Raw genomic sequence first — 20,102 nt, forward strand, 5'->3', positions numbered from 1 at the left:
GAGAAAGAGCAATATATCGCACCATCATATTTTTCCTATGTGTTCACTTCAATGAATGTTGCAACCTTGATCAAGAATCCTCCTGCAAGAGTCCTATTACCCTCTTTGAAATATTCATGAAATAAGCATTGTACTTCAAAGGCAGGAACTGCTGGAATACTGCTCGAGCTAAAGGGAAAGTTGACTTTTGGAAAGTTGCTGTCATCCCTCTTGTCATACATTCTTGTGGAAATGTTTGAGTCACACTGATTCTTTATGCACCGATCTAACTTATATGAAAGTGATGATGCAGTTCAGATGGGTGTATCAGAGGAAGGGATTTGACTGCTTGGCCATTAATTAACCATATCAGATCATCAATTTACTGAAACTTTTGTTCAATTTGTTTACGAAATCCAAGCAGACATTCCGATTCATATGCATACAGAAATTAGATCAATGAGATTGGAACACAATTTGTGCCCCTTGGGGACGCCTACTTTTTGCCAAAATGTTTTATCCACAAATGTCACGTAAATAGCATATATCAATCATATTTCTCAGTAAACTTGAACTGAGACCTATGAAAATGAAAGTATATGTTTGGCCACCACGTTTAGTAATAGATGCCCCATGGATCAGGGTTATTATGTGGGATAGATGTGTATAACGTTGCACAACCAAATGTTTTGATATAATTGAACTTGGTTCTTTTCTGAGATGGCAAACGTTCATGCAAATCATTTGAGTATTTGTTAATCCACCTTGTATATAACTTTGCTTTTCTCATACTTCCTGTGTACGTGAAGAAAGCCCTTCCTTGGTTGTATAAGGAGCGTGGTTCATCTTTCAAGAATCATGCTGCTATGATATGAACGTCGGTTCATGGAGGTCTACTTACACACGATTGCAGGCATGTTATAACATTGCATAAACGCCCCCACAACGCTGCAGGACGTTCTGTGTCAATGGACGACTACATGTTAGAACGTAACAAACCTCAGCGGGACAGGTGACTGAAGCTTCTCAAAGAGCTGAAGTGAGGGTAAATGTCGGTTCCTTCGTTAGACAGATAAAAAGTGAGTGAGTGAGTTGATGCTTTACGTCACATCAGCAATATTTCAGCCATATCGTGACGAGGACAGATAATACAATATGGTAGATGATAAAGAAATGTATTGCTCTGGTGCTCTGGCAAGGGTGGCATAGTCGTCAAAGGTGCAAAATTTATTGTGTAGATTTGCGATCGTTAGTAGTGCCAGAGACCTTTGATCGTTTACAGGTTTATAGGTTGACGTGCACAATACTGGTGCGCGTGGGTTTCACGCGAGTCGTAAACGTGAAGGGAATGCATCACTTCGAGATTCCCTCGCCACACCAAGATGGCGCATAGTGATATAACTGAAACTGTGTGGTACAAAACCCACACGCGAGCCGGGGCTTTGCGAAGCATACATGATATTTTGAGGCAAACCAACTGCACTAGTGGACATACCGATGTGAATACTATACGTGCAAGTAAAATGCAAAACTGTCAACCTCTTCCTATGTATTTTTATTTATTTCACGTTTTCTTCAGACATACAAATGTTTTCTACACTTTGACATCACTCTCAAGCTCTATCATTACTCATGAATAACACACACGTTACATGCTCACACAACACACACACACACACACACACACACACACACACACACACACACACACACACACACACACGCTACGTCATCAAACACCTGACACATTAAATAACCAATTATTTCCGGTGTGTGACGGATAATCTGGAAATATATGCTTTGGGTACATGTCATATCCAAATAGTTCAAAGTCAGGCTTGAAAAATTTTCTGATTCGCTCAAGATCATCTCGAGGAACAAGTTGATACGCTCTCTGTAAGACCTCCTGTTTTTGACTCTTCAGAAATCCATGGACATCTGGTGAACGCCGCCCTTTTAGCATAGCTTCGATAAATTGACGGGAGGATGTTGTCTTAAGGCTCCTCACGGTAAAGGGCATCGCGTAATCCTTGCGCACAATTCCTCTAATTTGCATTTTGTGCCAAATACGTTTTGCTGCCTCGTGAAAGGACATACATTTTTGTATTTTCTTCTTCCACCCAAATGGACTAAGCGTTGAGTCAATGACAGCGTCCTCTTCTGCTTTCAACGACCACAGCCTCAGCGAGTTTGTACTGACATTATAACCAAGAGCGTTCAGTATAAAAGCAGTGTCGTCCTTGAATGTTTCCATCTTGCCAATGATGTTGTAGGGAATCTGACAGGGCTTGCACTGGTCATATGTGGGGGTGAAATGTGCGTCCCTGTGGGGGTCATTCCTCGCCTCTGTGTCCACCACATATTGCACGAACTCTGGGAACGTCACGTCATGGCCACAACGGAGACTTTGGGGGCTCGGATTTTTTCTGTAATTTGATATGATGAACTTGCCGATGACAGTCCAGAAGTAGGGATTTGGGGCGAACAGCTTGTCCACGTATCCTGAGATTAACCTGGAGAATGGCTCACGAACAAACATTATATTTACAGATTCTTTCAAGTACTGCTGTGTTGATGATCTATTCAAAGGTAGTAGCTTGTGCAGTGTCTCCCGTTTAGACATCAGTGCTTTGTTGATGCTGATGTCATAGGGAGTGTTTATTGTTGAGTTTTGTCTCATTGCATAGAAAACTCTTCTCCAGAAAGTCGAGCCGACCTTCAGCAGTGGACAGTACAAAGTCCCCCTGTCTGTGTCCACCTCTATCCGATCAAATGCCCACTTCTCCGAGGACAGACCAAGAAGATCCGTCTCCCGTCCCCGACACCCGTCCTGCACTTGCTTCTCCCTTGCCATAAAGCGTCGGCCTACCGGAAACAGGTCGTAGTAAGTCAGGTTGTCGCTCTTCACTTCTTTGATCTGGAATCCTCGGTCGCTCTGCTGCAATGGATTAAACTTTACACAATACACAATGCATATATCAATTATTCAACACCTGCTACATAGCTCTCATACAAGATAGATGACATCAAACGGCGAACGCACGTTCGTGTATACCGGAGACTGGGGAATAAATTGTATGATCGGCCATACAGGCATAGGGCTGTTTCAGTTTTAATTGATGATTATGTGAGGTTTCCTTCGGTTATCGATGCGATCATGCCATGCTAAGTATGCTAAGTGCCGGTGGTAGAAATACAACACAGGTCATGTCATTCAAGTACTCCGGGTGGAATGTGTCGGAATGTAAAGATATGGAAAGAGTATCCGTCCTCGCACAATTCATCACCATGTCAACTGTAGTTATCATGTCGCGACAACTGGCAAGCAATAAACATGATTAGCTAACACAGATTGCTCAAATAATAATCTCAAGGAACAGATGTGTGGAGACAATCCGGACACGACAGCGGCACGGCGTGAAAACAACGATACAGTTATAGCGTCAAGGGGTTCATTCAGATCACCATAAGGCAGTTTCCCCGAGTGCAGAGTTGAACGGTACACAATGAACTGTTCACACACGTTTATGAATGACGTAGGCTGATTGTCAGAAGTGTCAGACGGTTGCGTAGTGTTCCTTGAAAAATAGAAGTTCCTTGTCAACCTTTTGGATGAACAAAGATGTGTTCCTGAACGAAACCATCAGTTTACCATTGCACAACACGACCGACATATAATGGCTCAGCGATGGTGTGCCAGGAATACCTACAGCCATAGGACGGATATAAACATCCTCAAAAAAGATATATTCATCAAGAAAAGTTTATGTTAAACCGCGGTTTTCTCAATAAAATTTATAAAATTTTCAAAAGGCCCCATTTTGAATACGCATGTCCGCTTTGGGCGCGTATAAACCTTTATAGAGTGAGGGACAAACTCTATGAATGTCGGAGCTTGCGACGTTCATACAATGTTGGCCCTCATACGTTTGAATATTTGCTACTACCACCAAGATCTGCACCCGAGGCGGCTCCACTCAGGCTCACGCCTTCGAGTTCATACTCCAATGAACTCACACAAAGTGAAAGTCAATTCTTATTATTTTTGTATCACAGTTTCTTACCTCAAAGGATGAAGGCCAAGATCTATGCACAATTTTATCCAGTACGTGTGACTTCATGTTTACACTGACAGCCATACAACAACCAGCTACATCGCGGAATAAAATAGTTCCTCAAAAAGAGAGGTGACATGAGCGTTTGGATGCACAACTTGCATCTCACGCAACACATGTATTCAAATATCACCATTGATCCATTGGTCGATCATTGAAAGGTGATTAAAGATGTGTCAATAGACACTAAGGTAAACTCAAAGATTGCTGTAGACAGTCACTGGCAGCCTAGACATGGGTCGTAGCGAGGATATTCATTAACGATCCTGCAGTCAACTTTTCTCAATGTATACTAAAACGCTTAGTTCAAGATTAACGGGCCTAAATGATCAGAAAGAAAGCTGTTATATGTATTCGTGCTAGGGAACTCCCTATAAGTAGTCCATCAGTGTTTACGTCATTTCAAGAACACAGTCTCGTGAAAAACGTATGAACGTCAAATTGTGTCGTTCATACACTTATGAACGTCATTTTTGCGGTCAAGTGACTGACCTCTCGTCCAATTGAAAAGCCGTATATCACGTAAAGTTCAAATTTAAAAAATATCACAAACACGAATCATTATGACATTCAACGCAGAGGATAACTGGCAGCAAGTATACAAAGAGGTGGCTCTGGAGATATACTGCACCAGGCATTTGGTACGTCGACTGACATCAACTTGCTTCTTCAGACACTGCGGCAGGCTGGTGCTGTGAAACGCACGTAAAATATCCCCAAGTACACGCAAAAACGTTTCTACTGGGACGCGAACAAAGACGGTTGTAGGGAAGGACCGTCACCAACGTTACGCCCTGCCAGGATGTAAACAAGACGTGCTATTTGTTTGCCTTCAGGGTCAGCAATAAGCCACATATGTGCGATACAGGGCGAACTGAATTTGTCATGAGTCGACAAGGGAGCTAACTCTGCTTGCATAATGAAAGCGCAAGGTGTGTCAACCACATTGGAAAATTCATTTTCGGACACCAACTTGCATTTCGGGGACACGTATAATTATCGAGACATACATTATGCCTTACCGTATATTTTGTAATAATTTGTTTAGGATTTATATTACCTTTGCTAACATGAGCTGAGAAATAGAAAAATGAATGTACAAACATTTTGTCAATTTAGTCATCTCTGTGCTTTATGATCATTGTTTAGTGTGGTTTTTATTTTTTTGCCTGCATCGTCAAGTCACACACGTTCGATCGATATGTAACTTCGACCGGCCATTCTGAATGATAATTCTCGCGATATGTAACAAGAAATTACGGTACCTGCAGCTTTGATCTTCTGGCAACTCCAAAACGTAAGTTATGGCTCATATTCAGCAAACGACTACTTGTTATCCCGAGATCACTTATGTAACGTTAACAGCTCAAATACAATGTCAATTCACACGTTGTAAATCGACGGCATTCCTATCGTCTGCTTGTTTACCTTCCTGGTGTAAATGTCACGTGACAAGACACGTGATGTTCTCGTCAAAATTTAAAACAATGGAGACGGGTAAGGGCCATTTCTTATTGACAACTAAATGCTTTTTGAGAACTTCTGTCTCTGCAGTTTTAATGATATTAAAAAAAGCTTTATTTTTACAAGTTTTGACCAACCAGAAGAGGCCAATGTTGGCAATATTTGTCTGCAGCCCAAGACAAGGGATATAATGCTGTTTTGGATGGAATGGCAATTAGGAAAGCTGCCACTACCTTTGCTGTTCCATTTGCTACACTGCATGACAGGATTAGTGGGAAAATTTCTATTGAATGCACAAACACTGGTAGAGAACCACTATTGTCCATGGAAGACACATATTGACGCCATGGCAAATTTTGGGTATGGCTATACTAGGGCTGAGGGAACTACTATTGCTACAGACCTAGCAATTCATCTTTGAAAGAAGTCAAAAGAAATGCCACAAGTTCAGTTGATAAACATTGGGTTTGTGATCTAGGCTGTAGAGCTTATAACCTGTCGCTGACACCAACAGATTTCCAATCCTCTTTTCGTTAGTGATCGAACTTCCATGACACGAGGATAATTATTATCCAATATATACTTCATACAATGTACATATAGTACATGTCTGTAAATCAAGCTGTGATGTCACTATTTTACATTACAATTATTCAGTGTTCTTACTTTTACTTCCCATTGTTGGTACAAGTCCCATTCAGTTTAACACAAATCATCGCAAGTGAAATAGCTGGAGTCACACTGAATGTCTTTCATCATTATACGAGCGGCAAGCCGTAAATTAGGCAGCCAAAATTATTACTGACTCAACTAATTTCTTACACCCTGAATACAAACTTGCCCCTTCAGCCCGTCCCCATCAAACCCCCGTTGTGAAAACAAGAAGAGCTCGTATATTTTCCATTCCAAACAGTATCAACCTTTTAAACAAATCAAGTTATCATATATAGGTCTATGTTTATGTTGCCCACTGCTTCTTAAACTCATTTATCTTCTTATAATTTGATATAACTCTTAATTGTTTAGTATGTAAGTGACCTTATCTTTCATCTTAGCAGTGACCATGTGTACTTTGGGCTGTATGCTATCTGTGATGTACAGAAAATTCGAGGAGAGATAATACTTTAGTCGTAGTCGTCGTCGTCGTCGTCTTCTACTACAGCTGTTGGCAGTCAGAAATAAACATGTTGGACGGAGGCACAGCTTGACCTAGGCCAGACATGTGGACACACTGTCCCTTGCAGGCCACCTGATCTGGACTGTTTGTTGTTTGTTTGGTAATCAACACCTGGAGGTTGCGTGCCTGGTTTGCAAACAAGTCTTGTCCTTTCTTCTTTTGGACAATATTGATAATTGAACGAGCAAATGATACACACTGGGCTAAGCAAATTAAAGGTGAGTCGTGAATGATACAAAAATATTTGTATCGCACATTTTCGGTTGTTGCCCAGAAGAAAGAGCTACAGGTATAGTTCAGTGTTACACCAGAAACGTTTGTCTGTTTTCATGACGTCTTGATGACATCATTCGGAGCGACTTAACATCACGAAATAGGTGATGAAGTCAGGTTAGTATTATTGGTATATTTTGATTGGTCAATCAGAGGTATCACAACAACCCCCCTCTGATTGTTGACTACTATCCTTATCGTAAGTCATTCATAAGTTCCACGTGCTTCTGTCGAATGTTCACCAACGTCTGTGTTGAACGTTATGGTTTTAGAACTTTACCCCCTGGATACCACAGCGACATATACTAGTATGTCCCTCCTCAACAACCCTTTCTTCGAAGTCGAATAAAATTCAAGATGCATCATGCATACTAATACAATACACGGTTTTGAATTATGTGGGAAATTCCCTTTTTCTGTGATATCAACTGTCATTTTATGCAAAGCAAAACTACTGAAACTGAGCTCTGAAAATTAGGTACATCGGAAATCTCGCCATTTCGGATACATTACTAAATCATTCACGGCGTTAAGAAATCTGTTTAGAAATCTAAATATGCGATATTTACCCGAAGAATCTAATTTTAAAAATAGCATATTAGTGATTACGGTTAGATTTCTATCTGTTTTTCAACAAAATTTAATCACTAATGATAATTCTGAAACGTCGTCGATAAGCCAAGAATCATTGAGCATGTATTGTAAAATACGCAAACACGAACGTCGAAGTGTACTTTCCGCCATATTCGGTATAGTTTTTCAAAATCACATTTCACGTATGCCGGTTATTAGACGCCTATGACATCGCATATTTTTCAAACTCAGCAGCCATACATACATCCCTGAACTCCTCATACAGTTTAGAATCCAATGATAAATGGTCTGAGTCACAAATACAAATTATCTACACGAAATCAAGCGAAATTAATTAGGTGTGGAAACGAACGCTGTGCTCGGAAAACTGTACTTGTTTGAAATGTAAACATAGCAAAATTCAGATTTTACACTGTATAGCATTCTCTCCAGTTTTGAGGGATCCACTGGTCTAATTGTTGCATATATTAGCTCACGTGTTTGAGAATATTCATGGGAAGAGTATCGTAGCACGAATTATCGAATTAAAAATATTTACATTACGATGATCAGATAAATTCAACAGAAATCTTGAAAGTTTCCGTCCTGACGCCATGATTCGCAAAATCACGCTCAACGACGACGGTAGATATCTGCATGTCCCGAAACAAATGACAGTACACATGAAACAAATGACAGTACACAGATTGTGAGAATATTACTTATACACACATATGTATATACGATCCCTGAATCAACGAATGCACCCTCGTAAAATGCCGCGTACTGTTGTCAGTTAACACGCCATTTCGTAAACGTCGGTCACCGGTAGTGATGTCATATGGAAGTTAACATTGTTGTACATATTTGGCCATTTCAAGCTCCGACGTTCATACAGTTTGGCCCTCACTCTAAGAAGGTTCATACTCCAATGAACTCACACAGAGTGAAGGTCAATTCTTAAATATATACGACTGTGAAGTCACAAAGAGTGAATGTCAATTCTTAAATATATACCACTGTGAAGTCACACAGAGTGAAGATCAAGTCTTAAATATATACCACTGTGAAGTCACACAGAGTGAAGGTCAAGTCTTAAATATATGCGACTGTGAAGTCACACAGAGTGAAGGTCAATTCTTAAATATGTACGACTGTGAAGTCATATATTTTGTGTCACAATGAACGATATGACGTCACAATATTGACGCGCGGTGTACATGTAGAACGAAACCTTTGCAAGGCTTGCTCTTTTTTTCATTTTGGGCGCCCAGCTCTTGTTGGCTTACGACGTTGCCGTGCTGCATGCTTTCAGTGCCTAGCATAAGTTCGAGTGAGGAATTGCGGTGTAAAGAACCTGCTTGAGCATTTAGAGCGTAATATTTTGTTTGGAGGCTTTTGTCGGTGATTCCGTAAATTCTGGTCGACAATTAACCCACTCGAAAGACTTGAAGCAAAACCATTCTGCTTCACTCAGTATATTTGCTAACACCAAAGAGTTTGCGTTTTATTTAGTCATGGTAGAATGGAGATAGACATACTGTGTTTTCAATGTAGAGCTAGGTTACCTATGGATTTAAAAGCGCTAAATTCAACTTTTGAAATCTCACGCTGTGGTTTCGGTTCCAAATTCAATTTAGCGGGGTTAAATATACAGGTGATTCAGCTCTACATTGAAAACACATATTGTTTATCTCCTAATCTTGCTGTCATGTCAGTGCACCCATGTAAATGATGACCCACGTTAATGATGACCCACGTTAATGATGACCCACGTTAATGATGACCCACTGCTTCATAACACGTGATTCATTTTCTCAAAAGGAGGAGCAGAACAATTACTTTCTTTAAAAACCTGAGGCCAACTTAACATTTTCCACTATCACCTGAATAAAGTTTCAAGATATTCCAAGACCAGTCCACATCCACACCCATCCCATACCCAAAATACCAGATTATCCAATGGTTCAAATGAATCTCTACTAAACCATATGTATTGTTGATTAATGAATCCAACGATCTTTCTGTATAGATATAAACAACACACGTGGCCATAGTATAAAATGATCTTAGTGTCATGTGTGATTATCACTATCTGTAGTACAGTTGTATCATGTGGTCTTTAAGCATGGGCGGTTCACGTTACACCTACGAGTAAGAGGTAACGTTTATGAAACATCTATCTTCCAGAAACATAATTTTGCAACCTACGTTCTTGTGTAGTGTTACTTACTGGATGATGGTGTATTTCCATCTGTCGGAACATCCCCATGACGTCAGGGAATCGCCCTCTGACCCCGTGATCAGCTGATGTATCTTGTGACCCTGTAAAGAGGAACCCATTCTTGTATGGTACTACTCAAGTATTAGACACTGAAGCTCCAGATTCATCTACACGTCATGCGGTGTATGGAGACCCCTGTACCTGGCCACACGTTCCTCAACACAAGCCATATAACATGAAACAGCCAGAGAAATACATGTTAACTGAGTTATGGGTGTGTACTGCCTTTTCAGTCATTGGGTCATGGCGTGCAAGGTAACTCTGGTTCCACTTGCCCACTGACTACAATGAATAGGTACATGATTTTACAGAGCTATCCGGCCAACCCTGGAGTCGATAAGGCATTCAGAGCACTTCAGTACTGACCGGAAGCTCCCACAGTGCATTGTGTGACGGCTGAAAGTGTCTGAGCGTCCTAGTCAGTGCTAAGACTGCTTTGTGATGAGAAGTCCCCATTTATGACAAGACTGATCACACCATAACCATTCAAACCCTATCCCTTTGTGTTTATATATATATATATATATATGTGTGTATTTGGTAAAGCCGTACTCACACTATATCATAAGCACCTCTTTGACCACCTCTTTATTCAAAACAAAATGACTTATGACGCAATACGACTTCTAGTTACCGTGTAGGTTGACCGCCATGATGATGAGTGACACCGTACAGCATCCACACAACATCAAGTTGATGCTGGACCTCCGGGCCAGGTAGCGCCACGCTCTCGCCACACCCCGCCGGCATCTACCCACAGGTTTCCTCATGCTGCCAGAGCCTCTGAAACACAGCCACCGTCGGCATATGAGTGCATGCCTTCTGACAAACATCACCACAGCATCTGTCCTACATTAGACAAACATCAACACATGGAGGTCAGGTAATGATGTCATCTTCAAGTCAAATAGATACATGTGCTGGGACATCTTTGTTGTGGGCTTGCAGACCTAGCTGTTACCATATTGTTTAGATATGTTTGTCCTATGAAATAGGATGACCAAGTAACTATATTGTACCAACTTCAGGTAATCAGGTCACAATAGATAGATCCTTGATTGTTGAGTGGCACCATCTGTCTCTGTAAAGAACGGAACTGAAACCCTTGTTACCTGTAGGGCAACTTGTGCACACATGTTTCTACCACCACATCTTCCTGTATAAAGCATTTAAGAATTATATGTGAACAATTATTCTGTACAAACTGCATGTTACAATGATATATTTAGGTACTCAATAAGTCGTAAGTATTATATAAATGATTGTCTTGTCTCTATCCAATCATTACATAACCTTATTCATCACTACATACAGTGACTAATGACAAGGCCCATTCGCTTACTGGGATAAGTACTATGTCCTGGTGCGACAAGCCACGGTCAGTGTTGTTATCGCTGTAGTCCCTAGTGTGTATAGCCTCAGGGCCTCGACGTCAGGGGAATTCGGAGTATGTAATAAAAGAACCTGGTATATCAAGAATACGTTTTGTTATGTTATTGTCAGGATAGAAGTTGTTATTCTTTTTATATCGAAAACCATATGAATGCGTTGCTATATCAAAAATTATTTCGCCAGGGTAACAATATCTATTATTGTCTTATTGTCACCAATCGCTTCGTGTTCTTAGTAAATGTACACAAGCGAACTAACATAAGAGATGTTTAATTTGGCATTTATAGCGTAAAGAAAGGGATTAATTAAACGATTCAAGTAAGCATCACTTGTGCCAATTTGACATAATGTACTTCAGTGTAACATGTTGAGCACCTTCAAACGGATCTCCACATGCACAAGGCGGGTCGGGGAAGAGGTGCCTTTGTTATTACTGCATGATGTCTGCTGACATAATTAGAACTTATTAAAGAGACTGTTTGCCCGCTTATGATGCTGGGTGATAGACGACTTGAATACACATCAACAAATGTTATGTAATTGTATGAAGGCGATCAACGTTTTTTATCGTCAGTTTATTTTGTTCATTTGAAAAGACATAGATTCTTTCTTTTGTAAATACCTGAAGCTGTACATCTCCCAGGTGTGCCAACAGACAAAGGACTACTTGTAACAGGTGAAGACTTGACTACCCCTGCTGTACATAATAAACTGAACAAATGCTTACCCTGAATATGGAAACAGTATTATCCCATTGTTGTTTATTAAGTCATGAGAACTGTTACATGAGAAGCATTTGACAGACATTGTAATTTACTGCAAACAAAACGCGAATGAAAATGTATACTAACCACATCCATATGGTTTGTTTAATGTGTATTTGCCGCTGCGTTCACGTTAATGCAGCCATTATGTAGGACAAATACATCCATTGGAAGTGACGTGCTCTGACAGATCAGAACTCCGGTTTTCTATCACTGTTTTATCAAATATAGGACACACAAACAAATCTTGATTTTCGTCACCGAAGTCTTTCAAACGACATAAAGTGCATATTATTTTATTATGTAGGAAAGATTGCCATCAACTCACCTCAGATGGCATATTACAATTAAGACGATTACGCCAATGGCATTCTTTCAGTATTGATAAATAACACTCAAAATTACGATTTGTTATACCAATATAGGTGATGCCTGCAGAAAAGTATTTTATTAAAAAACTGTTGGTGTAAGTATCTCATGATACTTACTGATATTTTTCTCAAAATGAAAAATACAATAATGAATGAATTACAGACTTTTAAACATTTTGGACCAGCTTTTAGATTTGACTATGTGAACTTGACTATGTGATAGTGCAACAATGCTGTACCCCTGGGTACCCGTGGTAAGTAAGTGGTGGTTATATCAGTGCCTCGGAGTGAACAGTAGAACAAACGATTAATCTGCAGGTCTTGCATGACAATTAATAATAATCATAATAACACGAAACTAATGCCACTTGTAGAGCGCAATTGTCCACACACTGACGCATGCTCAGTACGCTGTGGAAGAGAGACATGACAGTTCATTGTACGGACTATAGAGACGTTTTTTAGTTGTGACTTGAAGGTTGGCACAGAATCCCAGAGTGTGATGTGAAGATGTAAGTCATTCCAAAGAAGTGGTGCAGCATTGGAGAATGATCTGTTTCCACAGGAAGACAGTTTGAACTTTGGGCCTTGCAGTGAGAGTTGATTTTGAGAACGGAATGATCTTGCAGGGATGTATGCTGTGACGAGTTCCGTGACATACCCGGGAGCTCCGTGACATACCCGGGAGTTCCGTGACATATCCGGGAGTTCCGTGACATACCCGGGAGTTCCGTGACATACCCGGGAGTTCCGTGACATATCCCGGAGTTCCGTGACATACCCGGGAGTTCCGTGACATACCCGAGAGTTCCGTGACATACCCGGGAGTTCCGTGACATACCCGGGAGTTCCGTGACATATCCCGGAGTTCCGTGACATACCCGGGAGCTCCGTGACATATCCGGGAGTTCCGTGACATACCCGGGAGTTCCGTGACATACCCGGGAGTTCCGTGACATATCCCGGAGTTCCGTGACATTCCCGGGAGTTCCGTGACATACCCGGGAGTTCCGTGACATATCCCGGAGTTCCGTGACATATCCGGGAGTTCCGTGACATATCCGGGAGCTCCGTGACATACCCGGGAGTTCCGTGACATATCCGGGAGTTCCGTGACATATCCGGGAGTTCCGTGACATATCCGGGAGCTCCGTGACATACCCGGGAGTTCCGTGACATACCCGGGAGTTCCGTGACATATCCGGAATATTTAAAAGCAGTAATCCGTGCGGCTGTATTCTGAACTTTTTTGAACTTGTAGAGTTGTGTTTTCTTCAGGTCAGCAATCAGTCCGTTACAACAATGTAGCTTCCATAACACTGCACATCTGACTTGAAGATCAGCACTTTCAGCTGGGATATATTTTCTGATGTTTCGAAGGGTACGGATATGATCACAACATGTTCTGTCTACTTGGGCCTCCATGGAGATGTCTGATTCAATCCACACACCAAGGTCTGTCACAAGCTTGGACAAAGTGACTAGGGCTGAACCGATGGTAATATCTCTTCTTGTGTCATTTATGTGATCACTTCCTCCAACATGTAGAACTTTTGTCGTCGTTCAGGTACAATTGTACAGTGATTCTCTGTGGATTAAGTCATTAATTAGTATAAACGCACGTGACACGATCCCTGCAATGTATTCTGTAAGACATGAAAAACTAAACTTTCGTTGCAAGTCATCAGAAAACATCGATCCAAATAAACATTCCTCTGCTTAGTTTAGATCCTGTCCATCTGTGTCAGTAATAGGTACATGGTTCAGATTCACAACACAGGAATCCAAGTCGCTGCTCATCAGAAGTCTTACCCCAACAATCACCACTATTACGCCCCCTCCACGTCATGGCGCACCACTTGCGTAGTGGACGATTAACTCGGCACTGGGATACATTGTACATAAACACGATCTATAATACTAAAGTATGTGTGTACAATACTCAGATGTATGGAATGTGTTGTATGGCAGACAAACATCCCCAAAACAATGTCATCACGTTTGGAATGTATGTTTCTTTGTTTGTTGTTTAACGCCGCACTCAGCAACATTCAAGCTATATGACGGCGGTCTGTAAATAATCAAGTCTGGAGCAGACAATCCAGTGACTGACATCATGAGCATCGATCCACGCAATTGGGATACGATGCCAGGAATGTATGTAAATAATACTGTCATTTGCGTCGCTTTCAAACTTAATAGAAACAGCTGGGCATGGCCTTTTATATTTCCATTAATTTCAAACCTGTATAATACCGATCACAAAAAGTAAATTCATTCCATTACGTTTTAGTACCGTTAAGAATGCATGTTTTTTTATAAGCACACGTCCCTAACACTTGGCATATAAAGACATAGTTGCACTGCCAATGCCATACCCACAGGTGAGGTCTCCTAGGGGCAGACAAGTCATCCATTCCATATCTTATTCCATACATGAGGGCACGCGTGAAATGCACTTTTTCATGCAGTGAAAGGAATACACATGCTTTTGTTTATAAGGGTTCCCTTTGGAATTGAAGAAGAATACTTTTGATTCATCTTCCTCCCCGGTGAATGTAGTTTCAGCATGAGCGATAGAGTAATCATGTATTATCTATACAGGCTGCCTCCTCCAGTGATAACAATCTATTCAAGTTATGACTCGACAAGACAACTGTGCATACAGCGTGTTTGAATATTTAGTTTAAATGTTTGCACAGATTGTTTTGCAAAACAACAGTTATTACTGTTTTCGTAGAATATACTGGTTGTCGGAAAGTTGGAATCTTTTCAAGACATTATTTCCCTTCTGGCACAAGGAACTCTACTTCCTGTACCTTTAAAATTTTAACCGTGCATTGGTGATTGACCATTATTATATATCTTTCATATTTGATCTTGTCGCATCTCAATGTATGGGATCCCATGTTCGAGGTGTCGAATACAATATTCATCTCAATGTCTGGGGCCGGCTGGTCGAGGTGTCCACTAGAATACTAGATTCGTCTTAATTTTGTTTCTTTGTCAGTGGACTCCGCATAAACTTGCATCATTGTAAGCTTTGTTCCCGACATTGATCTGCCGCGCCGTGTTATGAGCGACATACTGCTCCACTCACTCACACTCACTGACATCGTGCTGTGTGCTGCGTCGAGATCGTGGATAACATATTTTGCTTATAAAAACCAAAATACTACCATTACTTGAGTAATTTAAGTCATTTAACACACTTTCAGTTATAGTTCCTAAACACAACGATGACCTAAGCATGTTCATGTAGTGAATCACTTGCCATTGATCAGAAATGTGCCAGAGTAAGTACTGTGAGTGATAATATTTATCATATATAATTGATTCACGCAATCACTGTGTACAGCGGGATCGGGTGTTAATTAGCGGGGTAGTAAATGTACAAGAGTGTGTATGGATCGGACGCTAACTATTGACTCTAATCATAATCCATTACAGTTGAGCCAGGAGACAGAATGACCACTGGTACGACGACCCGCAACGTTTTGCCGGCATACGGACCGACACATCGCCATCATGTATAAAACAGTTATGTCAGGACGGACCGACACATCGCCATCATGTATAAAACAGATATGTAGGGACGGACAGACACATCGCCATCATGTATAAAACAGTTATGTCAGGACGGGCCGACACATCGCCATCATGTATAAAACAGTTATGTCAGGACGGACCGACACATCGCCATCATGTATAAAACAGATATGTAGGGACGGACAGACACATCGCCATCATGTATAAAACAGTTATGTCAGGACGGGCCGACACATCGCCATCATGTATAAAACAGTTATGTCAGGACGGACCGACACATCGCCATCATGTATAAAACAGATATGTAGGGACGGACAGACACATCGCCATCATGTATAAAACAGTTATGTCAGGACGGGCCGACACATCGCCATCATGTATAAAACAGTTATGTAGGGACGGGCAGACACATCGCCATCAGGTATAAAACAGATATGTCAGGACGGACAGACACATCGCCATCATGTATAAAACAGATATGTAGGGACGGACAGACACATCGCCATCATGTATAAAACAGATATGTAGGGACGGACAGACACATCGCCATCATGTATAAAACAGTTATGTCAGGACGGGCCGACACATCGCCATCATGTATAAAACAGTTATGTCAGGACGGACCGACACATCGCCATCATGTATAAAACAGATATGTAGGGACGGACAGACACATCGCCATCATGTATAAAACAGATATGTAGGGACGGGCAGACACATCGCCATCATGTATAAAACAGATATGTAGGGACGGACAGACACATCGCCATCATGTATAAAACAGATATGTAGGGACGGGCAGACACATCGCCATCATGTATAAAACAGATATGTAGGGACGGACAGACACATCGCCATCATGTATAAAACAGATATGTCAGGACGGGCAGACACATCGCCATCATCTATAAAACAGATATGTCAGGACGGACCGACACATCGCCATCATGTATAAAACAGTTATGTAGGGACGGGCAGACACATCGCCATCAGGTATAAAACAGTTATGTCAGGACGGACCGACACATCGCCATCATGTATAAAACAGATATGTAGGGACGGACAGACACATCGCCATCATGTATAAAACAGATATGTAGGGACGGACAGACACATCGCCATCATGTATAAAACAGATATGTAGGGACGGACAGACACATCGCCATCATGTATAAAACAGATATGTCAGGACGGACAGACACATCGCCATCATGTATAAAACAGTTATGTCAGGACGGGCAGACACATCGCCATCATGTATAAAACAGATATGTAGGGACGGGCAGACACATCGCCATCATGTATAAAACAGTTATGTCAGGACGGGCAGACACATCGCCATCATGTATAAAACAGATATGTCAGGACGGGCAGACACATCGCCATCATGTATAAAACAGATATGTCAGGACGGACAGACACATCGCCATCATGTATAAAACAGATATGTCAGGACGGGCAGACACATCGCCATCATGTATAAAACAGATATGTCAGGACGGACAGACACATCGCCATCATGTATAAAACAGTTATGTCAGGACGGACAGACACATCGCCATCATGTATAAAACAGTTATGTCAGGACGGGCAGACACATCGCCATCATGTATAAAACAGATATGTCAGGACGGACAGACACATCGCCATCATGTATAAAACAGATATGTAGGGACGGACAGACACATCGCCATCATGTATAAAACAGATATGTCAGGACGGGCAGACACATCGCCATCATGTATAAAACAGATATGTAGGGACGGACAGACACATCGCCATCATGTATAAAACAGTTATGTCAGGACAGACAGACACATCGCCATCATGTATAAAACAGTTATGTCAGGACGGGCCGACACATCGCCATCATGTATAAAACAGATATGTAGGGACGGACAGACACATCGCCATCATGTATAAAACAGTTATGTCAGTACGGGCCGTATCTTCCCGACATGTACAGCACAATAGGGTCCCGATATATTTCTAATGGCATAGCATGTCAGTGACGCTATGAAACAGGTTTAGGCTAGATTCGAGAAGTTTTGACTAGTCATTAGATAACCAAACAGATTCAGGTTTGACAACTCTACATACGCTGTATAGAATAATAAGCACTTTGAAAAGGTAAAACGTGCGTCATCATTAACTGTAAACTATAGAGCGGCATGTAGTGAAACAAAGTACACTTGTTTTGTGTTACCTGTTGTGTCCTCCAGCAATGAATCCTGACGGGTTAAACAATTTGTTACACCTTTGTAAAGATGAGCAACGTCTGCCAGCAACAAGCGACTCCCTTCTCTAAACAAAGCAGATCCATGACAGCACAAGCGTAGCACGGTCAGTCAACTACCTGCATTAAAGAGCAATAGCTGAATCTAGCATCGTTGCTAAGCAACTGCTTCCAGTAGAAAGGACGCTAATTATTTATTTTCAGCCTGTACATAGGCTGATAGTAGTGTGCCCTACACTGTGTGGAACACTGTAACGCTTTGTTTACTTTTAAAGATGCAATATACATGTTTACACAATTGATAAATTACGTACACATCAGAACGGATAAGACACACACCTACATGACTGATCTGACCATCATGGCTTGTACGTGCGCACATGACAAACTAGGTTTCTTCTTGTGACAAGCCAACAGTATGTGTATGTATTAATAGTAAAACAATACATGGCGGAACCGGTTTCCCTTTTCTAAGTAACCGGATCATGTCAGTATAGTTCCATGATTGACTAACATCCATTCTGAACACTCCGGTGCCATCTGTCACATTCGATTCATTCGATGGCAATTTCATCCCTTATCGTGGATGTTTGACGGACACCTACATCAGCTGTATGACCTCCCCTAACAACAGTCGCCAGTACCTCCTCATACAAACATTCTGCGGCAGTACCTCCTGATACCCACATTCCGCGCCAGTACCTCATGATACCCACATTCCGCGACAGTACCTCCTGATACCCACATTCCGCGACAGTACCTCCTGATACCCACATTCCGCGACAGTACCTCCTGATACCCACATTCCGCGACAGTACCTCCTGATACCCACATTCCGCGACAGTATCTCCGGATACCCACATTCCGCGCCAGTATCTCATGATACCCACATTCCGCGCCAGTGCCTCCTGATACCCACATTCCGCGCCAGTGCCTCCTGATACCCACATTCCGCGCCAGTATCTCCGGATACCCACATTCCGCGCCAGTATCTCATGATACCCACATTCCGCGCCAGTGCCTCCTGATACCCACATTCCGCGCCAGTGCCTCCTGATACCCACATTCCGCGCCAGTATCTACTGATACCCACATTTCGCGCCTGTACCTCCTGATACCCACATTCCGCGCCTGCACCTTCTGATACCCACATTCCCTGCCAGTATCTCCTGATACCCACATTCCCTGCCAGTATCTCTGGCTACCCACATTCCGCGCCAGTATCTCATGATACCCACATTCCGCGCCAGTATCTCATGATACCCACATTCCGCGCCAGTATCTTCGGATACCCACATTCCGCGCCAGTATCTCATGATACCCACATTCCGCGCCAGTGCCTCCTGATACCCACATTCCGCGCCAGTGCCTCCTGATACCCACATTCCGCGCCAGTGCCTCCTGATACCCACATTCCGCGCCAGTGCCTCCTGATACCCACATTCCGCGCCAGTATCTCCGGATACCCACATTCCGCGCCAGTGCCTCCTGATACCCACATTCCGCGCCAGTATCTACTGATACCCACATTTCGCGCCTGTACCTCCTGATACCCACATTCCGCGCCTGCACCTTCTGATACCCACATTCCCTGCCAGTATCTCTGGCTACCCACATTCCGCGCCAGTACCTCCTGATACCCACATTCCGCGCCAGTATCTCCGGATACCCACATTCCGCGCCAGTGCCTCCTGATACCCACATTCCGCGCCAGTATCTACTGATACCCACATTCCGCGCCTGTACCTCCTGATACCCAAATTCCCTGCCAGTATCTCCGGATACCCACATTCCGCGCCAGTACCTCCTGATACCCACATTTCGCGCCAGTACCAGTACACTTGACCTTGTAGTTGAAGTTTCGCTGAGTAGAGGTTACACAAAGGTCAGCCCTGTAATGGGCACGACAATTATGGCGTCGGCAT

General features: G+C 42.3%; 1 protein-coding gene across 5 annotated transcripts in view; it reads right to left on the reverse strand.

The window, feature by feature from the left end:
* Window positions 1-1,516: 1,516 nt before the first annotated feature.
* The window catches only part of LOC124152609, a 31,351-nt gene continuing 12,765 nt past the window's right edge, over window positions 1,517-20,102 (reverse strand). For 3 of the 5 annotated variants that reach the window (XM_046525594.2, XM_046525597.2, XM_048395081.1), the window contains exons 2-4: window positions 10,500-10,648; window positions 9,815-9,906; window positions 1,517-2,917 (exon numbers count right to left, since the gene is read on the reverse strand). In XM_046525594.2, coding sequence (XP_046381550.2) covers window positions 1,712-2,917; window positions 9,815-9,906; window positions 10,500-10,635 — 1,434 coding nt within the window. In that variant the 5' untranslated portion in view covers window positions 10,636-10,648 and the 3' untranslated portion in view covers window positions 1,517-1,711. Of the gene's footprint in view, window positions 2,918-9,814; window positions 9,907-10,499; window positions 10,649-18,147; window positions 18,298-20,102 lie in introns of all 5 variants that reach the window. The other 2 variants (XM_046525595.2, XM_048395082.1) reach the window with 2 other exon arrangements.

The sequence above is a fragment of the Haliotis rufescens genome, unplaced genomic scaffold, assembly GCF_023055435.1.
Source record: "Haliotis rufescens isolate VD_foot unplaced genomic scaffold, xgHalRufe1.0.p SCAF_14, whole genome shotgun sequence".
Taxonomy (NCBI): domain Eukaryota; kingdom Metazoa; phylum Mollusca; class Gastropoda; order Lepetellida; family Haliotidae; genus Haliotis; species Haliotis rufescens.